General features: G+C 39.4%; 1 protein-coding gene across 2 annotated transcripts in view; it reads left to right on the forward strand.

Annotated features, from left to right (window-relative positions):
- Window positions 1-652: 652 nt before the first annotated feature.
- Window positions 653-12358, forward strand: part of prtga (protogenin homolog a (Gallus gallus)) — a 52789-nt gene continuing 41083 nt past the window's right edge. For both annotated transcript variants that reach the window (XM_066701343.1, XM_066701344.1), the window contains exons 1-2: window positions 653-774; window positions 3057-3359. In XM_066701343.1, the coding sequence (XP_066557440.1) occupies window positions 708-774; window positions 3057-3359 (370 nt within the window). In that variant the 5' untranslated portion in view covers window positions 653-707. The remainder of the gene's footprint in view (window positions 775-3056; window positions 3360-12358) is intronic.

Here is a 12358-nt window from a genome sequence, read left to right on the forward strand (position 1 = left end):
ATTTATATGTTAATAGTAACTGAATAAAACACACACACACACACACACACACACACACACAAACAAACATGATATGGATAAAGTGGTCTGTCCTTGTGCAGAGTAAAGGTAAATTGAGTAAGGTTTATAAATTATGTTGAAGAGAGCAAAGGCCACAAGATGGTCAGTTTTGCCTTTAGTCTCACATGTCCAAACATAAAGTAATTCTCTTCAACTTATTTCATCCATTTACCATAACCTTCAATGCAGTATTTTTCTATATTTAACCTAGAAAATGAAATAAAATTAATGGGTATGTACTATCACATTTGTAGAGTGTTCTTTCAATGACACATACACCATCTAATATTCAATGTAGTCTTCTGGTTTATCTTTTAATTCTGGTGTGAGCTGCTTTTCATTTGTTTTAAAGGTGTGTAAACAGCAAGTGCATGACACTGGGATTGACATGCAACCTCAAATGTAGAATATGTCCCATCTAGGTAATTAACTCTTGGCTCATTCAGATTGGCGGATTAACTCTTTCTACTTCTTTCTCTTCCCCCGCCCTGGAACACAGTTTTGGGGGGAGGGGGTGTCCCTGCGCCGAGAGAAAAGTAGTGCCTGATGCGATGCCGGGCCGGCGCTCTGGCCTGAGAGCAGATTAGCCAAGAGTGCAGCGAGAGGCAGGAGTGGGAAGATCTAGCATGCGAAACCCATTGGAATAAATGGCGTCTTTCAAACGGAAAATATACCAGCACATGCTGTTTTTCGCAGTGTTTCTCAACATTTCAGGTGAGTGCATCAATGTGTGTCTGAGTTGCTTTGTTTCCAAATGAAAGATATGGAGGTTTATTGATGCATCACTCGGGAAGCCGGACTGACCAAAGGAAGTGTCCACTCGGACCTTTAACTGGCTACTTTACACCTAAATCTGTTTATTTGGCGATTTCTGTAGTCGTGAGCGAGATGTGCAAACACTTTTTCTTAAGTTACACCTCTGGGATAGGAGTTGTGACTTCAAATGCTGGACACGTTTGGTTGCCAGCGATGTCCAAGGGCAGTTTAATGGCCGCGCTGACCAGTACTGGGGGCAGCTATTGTCCGCTCTGCCCTGTGCAGCCCCCGCGCAGACGAGCTGTATGATGGTGACATATGATCGTTGCATATAATCGCCTTATTTCCAGATAGTTGCAAACCCCTCGTCTGGCAGGGTCTTGCGTGCGGAAGTCAACATTGGGGATGATGACAACATCGCAGATACACGTGGATTTATTAATGTGTTACACTAGGATGCACAGGCTCGCTTTTCTGCCACTTTCCCTCCTCTCTCTCTCTCTCTCTCTCTACTGCTGGGGCTTCTCCGCGCAATGATAACACGTGTGCATGTTTTAAAATAGTGTTAATAATGTTTGCGCTCAACATTGAACTTTGTCGTGTGCGTATCATGTATGTTTTAGTCATCTTGGGCTTGGTGCTATAAACAAGACCTTGATTAGCATAAATAATGCACATTTTCTCGAAGTGTCTCCTACGAAACCAAATGACCTATATGCATCTTCTGCTTAAGTGTAAGTTAAATTAGCTTGAAGAAGTTCCTTAAAAACATACAATATATAATGGTACATTTCAACTTTTTCTGTAAAGTATTTATGATTTTTTTTGGTCACAGTTACAACGGCAGATATGAAGCAGACAATGCGTTTATGGTTTAATTAAAATGTATCGATTCGTCACAGGTTGCATATTCTGTTGCTATTCATCTGTACAAAAAAAAAGTAACCCTTTGGGAATATGATCTGATTTGTGGGGGCCCGACTTTTGGAAAGATTTGTATTGATGATCATCACAAAATCACAGATAGTTTTCACGTGTTAGTATGAACATAACGAACATATTTTCGGGTGATGGGGAGGGAAAAAAAAAGATCTATCTATCTGTTATCTTGGATCTGACATGTGCCACTGATGTGCACGTAAAACACTGACAGAGCAGATTGCACAAACTCCTCTGAGGGGTCAAAACAATCGGGGTGAATACACACCCAAAACTTCACACCATAATCGTCTCCTACACCATTTGAATACCCTGTTAATTTCGTCGTGTGAAAATCCTCATCGTCTCCCAGTGCTTGTAAATAAGTCTACTTTTAATCCCATCTACAGAATCAACTTGAAATAGCTAACTGAGTGCCTCTGTTGTTTAGGGAGGGTGATATCTAGTCCGTATTTAAAACTTGCTTTTCTTTCTGTATAGAAGTACTGTATGAAAGAGGCTTGTATTTGAACAGCTGAAGTTAGTGGTCACCCTGTATCTCATAGTATTGTCAGGACAGCAACATATGTTTTTATAAAGCTTAGGTTTTATGTCTTTTTTTTTCTTTTTTCTTTTTTTAAGAAAATCTAATTACTTAAGATAATTTTACTACAAGGAGTGCTCTTAAAACCCAACTTTTACTGCTAGCAGCATTCAAGATTGGTTTCAACAAGCTTGTAAAATTAGCAAATAGCTCGTCCTCAAAATCTTCTCCCCAAAGTGATGAAACATTTCTCCGCATTTAAAGAATTTGTGGAATGGTAACCTGGTGTTGCATTAGCTTTTCCCTTAGAAGGGCTTCCTGGTACTATTTTTGCCACACTTATGTGAAAAAGGGCATGCTTTCACTTCTGAAGTTTTTTTTTCTCCTCCTAGCTAGGATAGCTTACCATTCAAATGGAAGCAACCTTTAAAAAAAAAAAAAATCATGCTGAGAGTACAATTAAAACACTTTTGGAATGAATGAGAGGCCATAGAAACTGAGACTTCACAGGCAGTACGTTTTATGAGGCATTAATAATAGGATTAAAGCAGCACAGAAAGGAATCTAGAGATCCAAATATGATTACAGTATCTTATTGCAGTGATTACCCCAGATGGCTGAGGTCCAAGTCTGGGTTCACACTGACCTTTCGTACTGATATGCCACAAATCTCACACAAGCAATGAGGCTGAAGCCAAGAAAGTGTATTATGTAATTTGGTTCCCCCACGTTACACACACGCTTGCTTGTGTCTGACTTGCCTTTCTTCTCTTTGCAGGTGCTTTATGTTTCAGCGAGTTGTTTTTCATCAAAGAACCTCATGACGTGACTTTAATGCGGAGGGACCCTGTGGTTCTGGATTGCCAGGCACATGGAGAAGCCCCCATTTTGGTCAGGTGGCTTAAAAACGGAGTAAAGGTTACAGAAAGCGACCGGCTCTATCTGCTGTCCAATGGCTCTCTTTACATTGCGGAAGTGGAGAACCGAAGGGGAGACAAGTCTGATGAAGGACAGTACCAGTGTCTTGCTCAGAATAAATATGGCGCCCTGCTGAGCCAGAAAGCTCGCCTTACTATTGCAAGTAAGTACCTCCTAAGGAATGAGACTCTAAAAACAGCAACTGTGCAGTCAATGACATGTACGCCTGGAGAAAAAGGGATTAATTCTCAAAACCTGGTCTTGTGTTCCAGTCACTAAATGGTGTTCATGTGTCCTTCACGGCTGCATGTTCGATATGGGTTTAAACTGGACTTTCTTTGCTGGCCTACTGAATCGTCAGTAAATACTAAAAGGAATGATACTCCTAGCTTTCCATAAGGTTGGAAAACTACAGATTTAATTGACATTAAACTTTTTCTTTCAAGGGTTCTCCATGCTCAGGTTAAGATATTCCCTAACAGAAGTAGTACAGTGACAGGGATGATCATCATTGCCCAGGCCTGTTTGTGGAGCAGTCACAGTTAATTGCTTGTTAGTTGCAGATTCAGATGAAACCATGTTGACCTGCAGCTGGTTAAAACCCAAGCAAGAACTGTCCGCTGTGTGTAGATGGTAGACGTTTCAAATTGTTATACATTTGTAAATTCCGCAGAAGCAAAATGATGAGGGCAGATAGAGACTGAATGCATTAATAGGCATTAAAATGGCATTTCTCTGAAGAAAATGGAGGCCTTGCTCAAACTGTCAGCAGGGTGCTATCAGTTTCTTTTTAGTTTGCAGTGACTAATCTTGAGGCTGGATGGATTATCTTGTTACTTCTGGAGTGTAATGTGCCCAGTGTTGCATTTTGGGATGCTTAATTCTCTAATCCATCTAGTAGATGAGGATCTGAGGGGAAACTGCAGTACGGGGTGGGGGATGGACGGTGCTGCTGAAGTTATAGCCTGGATCCCAGAAGTTAGACTGCAGTAGAAAATTCAGCCATTCATGTGCAAATGAGGGAGCTGCAGGTTTTAGAGTTTGGAAGCTGTCCGGGTAGTGGGTTACCCTAGTGATAAAGAGCAGATGACCCCCATTCACTGGCCAGTGCTTTCATGTTGATGCTTCACAAAGTAAGTGATTGCCAGGAATTGTTCTTTTGGAATGCACCCCCGCCTCTGTATATGTGAGCAGGCCTCCCCTTTGGAGTGGCCGAGGAGCATTATCTCCAGAGGACATCAGAGCTGGTCTTTAGGGACCTTCCTCCTCCCTGCAGCCCCCAGGGCCATACTCCCTGTTGTTCGCCCATGCACAAAAGAATTTGCCTACTTTTCTTTTTCACATTCTTCTTCTAGGGAAACCCAAGCTTTTAGGCGGCACCTGGGTCAGAAAATGGACAACCTTTGCATCTTCCAGATTCTTTTTTTTTGGCCTCAGGCATACGTACAAGATGGCAGGGATGTGTACATATACACAGTAAAACCTCGCTAGAGACCAGCAGTTTTGCTTTTGCCATTTAATAAAAAAATCATTTTCCTTGCAACATAGGTACGAGTGTGTATATATACACATTATGCTATATAGCTTAATCAAACATGAGGTGGGGGATGGTTGCTGATAATATCTGTAAAAGTCATATTGCACAGAAAGTGAAAAGGATTAAGGTCATTAATTGCTAATCCTCCTAGTATGCAGTGGACAGGAAGTTGGCTGTTTATTTCCTTTCCTTAAAAGGTGGAAATTGGAGTCCTGAGAAAGGGGCCCATTGCTTCTCCACTGGTCAGACCTCAATTAGCCTGAAGCAGTTGAGTTGGTTTAAAAAAAAAAAAAAAAAATCGGCACTGCCTGACCTGAAACATCTTGTTTTTCAAACTGCTTTGTACAGCCAGGACTGGCCCCAGTCATTCAGATCCCTGTATGATAAGTGCTGCACTGTGGGATTTATAAGTCACTGACACTACAGAACTTTGCAGTCTCTCTGAAGGTAATAGGATTTTTCAGAAAGTGTAATTGATCAAAAACAACAAAAAAGTACTTCTTGATTCATGGTTACTGAGCAGCATTGTTTTATCTCTGCCTTAGGAAGGTAGTCCTAATTATCTCGCAGAAATACACACTTACAATTAGATGCTGAGAGAGAAAGAATACATGTCTCCCTTTGGTTAAAGTTCTTGAATTAAGTGTGGTAAGGGCAAGTAAACAAGCATGCTGACCCATTTATTTAAGTCCATTCAAAGGTAAAAGAGATGTTAGCAATATGCTTTTGTTTTACATGAATGTGGTCAATGTAGTTCTAAGCATCTTTGGGTCATTTTCTGAAGTCTTGCTATGTTTTTGTTTAAAGAATCGCCCCAGACCAGGTCTTCTCTCACACGTGTGGTGATGTTGCTGTCAGTTGGTTTTAGCACTCTCTGAAACTTAACACTCTGCACCAGTTGAGTCTAATATCCCAACAATACTCTTTGTTTCCCAAAGATGCCACACAGGCTTGTAAATGCAGTAGTGGTAAAAGTCAGAGTTAATGAGCCTTGGATTACACCATTGATCTCTGTTGGCAAAAACAAATGTCTTTAAGCACCAGGTACGTGTATTAAAATATATAGCAGGTTTCAGTGTGTTGGCATCTTACAGAAGTGTAGGCCTACATTAAATTGTTTTATAGGATGCTATGTGTGGAGTTTATTAATTAAAGGGGTGTGTGGTTTTATGTTATAAACTTAAAAGGTGATAAAAGCAGCCTGTGAGTTTACAGGCTTGTTTTAAAGGGACACTTAGCTCTGATGGGCAGTCTATCTGGAAGCTTGTAAAATTTGCAGGTACCTGAGATATTCAGTTGTGGAGGAAGAGAAAGGCAGGGGTGGAGGGGGCAGCAGTGTGATGTCTCCTTCACTTTCTCTGTGCCTGATTCCTGAGGGAGCAGCTATGGAGGGAGAGCCCTTTGGGGGGGGGAAGGGGTTCCCCTCTACCAGTCTTCATGTGTATCTAATTTGCTGAACTTTTATGGCGTGGCTGACCAGTGAAGCAGAAGATAGTTCCGTTCGTACGATTGTTTCCTGCACTGCTACTCTGAGGAATTAATGAAAAGCACCCCGGCATGGCCTCCTTTGTCTCCCTTGCCCCTGACTGTCCCCTAAGAAAGGAGTTTCTTTTTGGTCAGTTGTTTGTCCAGAGATCAGTGACCAGGACAGCTGGGCTTATTGATCCTGAGGAGGGCAATTAAGTTGATGACAAAAGAGACTCTTTAGAGGGTTATTTTATTTTATGTTTTTGAAAAGTTGTTTTGCAAAATGCATACTTCTCCCAGGTTCTAAATAAAAGTTTGCAGTGCTTTAATATGGTTTTACTATGCTTGTCTTTAAATGCAAGGCCATCATATATATATATATTTTTTAATATTTTTTTTTTGAGTTGGCTTATAAACTGACATTGCCAAAGCTAGTATACATTTGAAAAGCATATATTTTTTTGTCTTTTCCATTTAAATTTTTTTCAGCTTGATTTGCTTGCATACTGTAATTTGAAACGTTTGTTACATTATTATGTTTAACATTGCCGTGAAAGACCCTGACCTTTCAGATTTTAAACGTTTTTTTGAATTCCTTTGTAACTTTAACAAACTGGGCCATCCCGGGGACAGATCCATTCTGGACTCCACAGGTACAGTCCCTGGCTGCAGGTCTGCCCTTCTTTCTGAAAAGGAAATAAGTGCTCTGCAACTGGCCAGAGGGAATAAATGAAAACTGTTATTACAAGCAGGGAACATGGCATTTGGTAACCTATAATATATGTAGCCTCAGGGCAAGCAGAACCAAATCTGCAGAGCCTCCAAGTGTGCGTCTCCATGAACAATGACATGTGAATTTTGAAACTAAATAGGATTACATGGGAGATGTCAGTGGGTTGGGATTGATTGCTACTGCTGTGGGAAGCTGGGTGAATATATTGTTTTTTCTAAATTCTCATATCGTGTTTCCATTGCTTCACGGATGTCAGAGGAATTGTAGAAATGTCACTCTTTTCACGAGCTCAGTAAAACCGTGCTAGTGCTTCAGAGTGGATTGGGTGGTTGGGATTTTGTGTGGAAAACCCACTCTGGTTCTGTACCTCCAGCTTCTCAGCGACTAGCTGGGTTGTCTGGACAGAATTTCTGTGTACCAATGTGTTGTATTTTTTTATTTACTGAAGGCAATTTGTCTTCCAGCAGTAAATGTCCTTGTTGTAGCTCATTACTGCTTGTAATTTTTCACACTGAAGTCCTGTTACAAATCCTCTCTGTATTTCTAAGTTGTGAGTGGACAGCTGGCCGTTGTGTTGTCTTTACATATCGTGCTGAATATGTATTGTGGGTCTTGTTGGCGCAGCTGTAATTAAAATATTAAACAAATGTATGCTTTTATTCCCTAGAAAGTGAATTTTTCCCCTCTTGTAGCAGCGCTGTATATCACCTCTTAAGAGCAAATATCTAATTAATTGCTCTTCTTGTAGGTAATTCAGGGAATCAATTAAAATTAAATAAACACTTGCACTTAACCAGCTGGGCTAGGGAAGAAAGTTCACATTTGCATTGCTGCCCATGAGAGAGAGCTTAGATTGCTTTAATGGCTTTAATAAGTGAAAAAGTTGCCTTAGGCAAAGACTCTATCATCTCTGACCTTTTGAAAAGAAAGCTCATAGAGTTTATGAAAGCATCGATGAACATTTATCTCTCTTTCTCCCCATTAGATGTTAATAACTGAGCTGGAGCCAAAGCTCAAACCCTCATTAAGAGTACAAGACAATCCAAGGAATGTACCCCTAATTTGTTTAATTTGGATTGCATTTCATATTTGAATGATTCCAGTACAGTGCCCCATCTTATGCTGTGTTTACATATGTGCCTGAATCATCTGATGTATTGACTTGGCACTCATAGTTTGAACTTCAGGAGTTAGATGCATGCTGCTTTAAATGGATACATGGCCCTAAATGATTTTTCAGGTTTAAATCCTATTCTGAGGTTAATTACAATCTCCAGACCCATCCAGTAATATACAAACCACCTCTTCATAAAGCATTCCTGACACCAGGAAAGTAATTAATTGGCCATATTTATAGTGACCAAAGTTATGTATCTGGACACGATTAGATATTTTTACTACATAAAGGCTTATTTTCTTTGTTTCTGAATACCCTGTTTATATGAACACATGAAAATGTCCTGATGAAGGGAAAGTAATAACATGCATGTATAAACTTATTGGGGACAGATTACATTTAAAATATTTTAATGTCACAAAAACAGAACCCCAATATATATATATATATATATATATATATATTTTGGGTCTAAAGTCCAGTGAAAGAGTATGCTGTAGAGATGGGGATCTAAAGGGTTGTGTTTTTTGACATGCACGGCTTTTATAGTGTCCTGAGTCGGAGGTTTCACAGGTCAAAGTTCACTTTCATTCCTCAGGGGAGTATTTTACCCAGAGGAAGGAACCTGATTCTCCAGAACATTCTAGATGGACATTCTCAGATGAATTAAATAATTACATATAACACCTATCTTTCTAAAGATCAGAGTGATTACACTTTGAGAGATTTTCTATATTCATAGACAAAGGGGCAAATTTATCACGATTTTCCTTTTAATGCCACAAGAGAGGGACTTTTTCTGAAGGTTACAATTATCCCTGTCTGAGGTTTAATTAAAATGTTTCATTCCCTTCACCGAGTACAGCGAGCAGTTCTGTAGACACTTATGGGCAACAAGAACCAAATATACCTATATAGTCCCCACAGCTGACGCATTGCAGCGCATATATTTTTACCACCATAAAAGTCTATGTGGAAAATGTACTACAGACCAAGCTTCTTATTTAACAGCTCATGATCTGTGCATTATTAAAATGCATTTTTTTCATCATGCGCATAATGTTTCTGGTGGGGGGTGGGAGGGGATGCTGATAGTGAGAAGTAGGGATATGCTGGCAATAATTTGGGAACTTAAGAGAGGAAATAAGAACTTAACAGCAACTTCCTACTGACCCCTTTTGGCTCAAGGGCCTGAGTATTCATGGGAAAATAGGCTTTGTTATGCTTGACCATGGTCAGTGCGCTGGAGCCTGGAAAGCCATCCTTGCTGACCTGTGTGCTGTGATTGATTTGTTTAGCTTTTCAGCAGCACATTCTTCTGTTCAGCCTCTTAGCAGGTTCTGGAGCTTTTTTCCCCTTCACTGATCGTTTATTAAAATTTTAGGCGGAAAAAAATAAAGATGAGGAGGAATGTTTTTCACACTGCAAAGGGGTTTAATTGTCAACACCACAAAAATATTTATCTGCTTAGAAATATTGGTTGTTGGGTGTATAGGCAGATAGTGTTTTATATATATATATATATATATATATATATTTTTTTTTTTTTTTTAATGTGAACTTTTGAGGATTCAAATGCAACACAAAGGCTTCAAAGGGCAATGTATTTATTCTGTCTGTATGACGTAGTACCATGTAATAAGTCTGCTCCTTCCTCAGAAAATATTCAGCCCAGCTGAAATAGTCACTTTTTTCCCCTCTCTCTTTTCTCGCTTGATTTACTCTCCAACTAAATACAGGATGCAAAGCATTGAAATGAGATGGTCTATTATGACATGCACTTCCCTGATGAAGCATGTCTACTTTGCATTTGTTGCTTGTTTCTTAATCCATTTCCTCTTCATCACGGCATGAGGCAGTTTAATGGGCATTTGCATATGAACTAACAAAATGACCCCTTTTGAGCTGCTGTTCTTTGGCAAGTGGCAGCCAGTTCTGGAATTCTTTTTTTTAATAATTAGCTTGGGCTGAATGGAGAGACGCAGCTTTTTTTTTTTCCTCTCGGAAGCTCATTATTTGCAGACGTGTGTTGCCACAATTAATATTCATGAGCTGTCCGTGCATTTTGGCTGCGAAGGGGGCTGTAAACTGTTAGACTCATGAAGTGGGGAGATGGCATATAAGCCAGCCACACATACTTGGAGTTTTAGACTAGTTGAAGTCTTACTGCGCAAGCTTGGGGAAAAAAAAGAACTAATAATAACATATATATATATATATATATATATATATATATATATATATATATATATATATATATATTAAGCAATTTAAGATGCATTTAAACTGTCTATGCCCGTCCGTATTTTCAAATTTAGGTTCAGATCCTGTGAAAAGTCATAATGTTACATCATTCTTTTCCGTTTGGAATCGGTTTCATTTTCTCTATCCTGAGAGTTATTTATATTAAAATCCAGTATATGTGCCTGATGATGTGTAAAGATTCCTGAGCCAGATGTTGATGTCATGGACTTAGCATAATAAAGAAGGAACCTGCTCCTGTTCCCCTAAAGAAATCAAGAAAAGTAGGATACCAGGGCTTCTCCTCATCTGGGTAAGAACTGCTCCAGCTCTTAGCCCTGTGATGTTGTCAGCCCTGATACACTGCTATACCTAACTGTGTGTGTTGGGTTCAGTGCAGCTGTCACTACGAAGCCCAAGCGATAGCACAAGGATTTTATCCCTTGGATGTAATGAATGTCAGGCATCCGATATGCGGCTTAGGCTCCGGGCTGGTTTGACTGAACGTGACAAGTTGCTTGTGATGAAATATGACCAGCTACAAGTTTCTTCTCTTCCTTCATGGTTATAATCTGCTTGTTGTATTGATACGGTGTGTCGAAGGGCCTCAGTAGTCAGTAGATTTATTCACACCGATGTAGAAAGATTTCTGAAATAGACAATCTGTAATGCAATATTAATCCATATTTATATAGTCCTTCCCTCCTGTCTTTTCAAAACATACTACAATATGCACACACGCACACTCATACACACACACACACACACACACATATATACTGTATAAGTACCATCCTTCACCATGACTTGATTTATTATTTAATTCAGCTTAAAGTCCAATTAAGAAGGGACGGTGATTAGCCATGACAAAAACAGGCTACTCCTCACCCTTTTGTGTCATTAATGAGCTGTAGTGTGTGCACTGGGGTACAAAAAACAAAACCATAAACCTAATTTTGTTATTTAAAACTAAAATTCTTAACAGTTTTATTTTTGAAACCAACTACCACCAGTACTTTTTATCTCTGTCATTCTTTTTGGTGGAATGCATTTTTGACAGGAGCAGCAAGCCATGAGAGTGGAATCTCCTGGATTAGGTATCAGTGTTTTCAGTCAATCGTTTGGCAAATTGCTTCAGACAAAGCCTTTTGCACACAGGCAGGGACAGAGCCGTGCGCCCACCTTTCTTTAATCAGAACATAAAGCAGCCACACAAGTAGAGAGGCTTTGAAGCAGTCTGAAATGCCTTACTGGTGTCTCTCCAGCCATTTCCTGCTTTTTAACACCATTGAAAACAGGAGGGGTGGGGGTAGGGGGCAATTGAAACTGCCCCCAGTGACTTAGTTCACACAGCCGTTGTCTTGAGGTTTATCTGGCAAGAATTCCAATAGATGCAAATATCTGGTTTAAGATTTAATTGTGCATTCACAAGTCACAAAATGCACTTTTTATTTATTTTGTACTTTTACTTTTTTATTTGCTAAATAAAGAAGGAAAGGAGGAGAATAATCTTTTGGGTTTCACCTCTCCTCAGATGTATTTGACATTTTAATATTAAATTGAAACAGATTAAAATGCAACATTGGCTTGAGTATGCTTAATCCACAGTAGTTTCATTAAATGAAACGGAGCAGAACAGCAATTTAATGTAAATTAGTGTACAGCTCAGTAATCACTACATTTTGAGTCAAGGTAATGCATGAACATTTTTTAGACTTCTATAAAACCAATAATTTTGAAATAGCCGGCATTTTAAAATCCACTCCTTCTGCCTAAACCTCTAAATGGTTTACCATGGTGACTTATTAAACTAAAATGGGATGTTAGGCCATTATGTTGTGGCCATAAATTTAACTTCTCTTTTGTTAAAGGCATTTAAAGGACATTCTGTCATCTGGGCTTTGTGCTTGTTAATGACTGTTATGATTTGCATAACAAAATCTCAGCATATGTGTGTGGCCTGGAATCCCGATAACCTTTTCTAACCTCTAAAAACCAAAAAGAGGAGACATGTTGTTATTTTGTACTACCTTATGGGGGGGTATAAATAAATAACTTAGTATTAGC

The sequence above is a fragment of the Amia ocellicauda genome, chromosome 4 (assembly GCF_036373705.1).
Source record: "Amia ocellicauda isolate fAmiCal2 chromosome 4, fAmiCal2.hap1, whole genome shotgun sequence".
Taxonomy (NCBI): domain Eukaryota; kingdom Metazoa; phylum Chordata; class Actinopteri; order Amiiformes; family Amiidae; genus Amia; species Amia ocellicauda.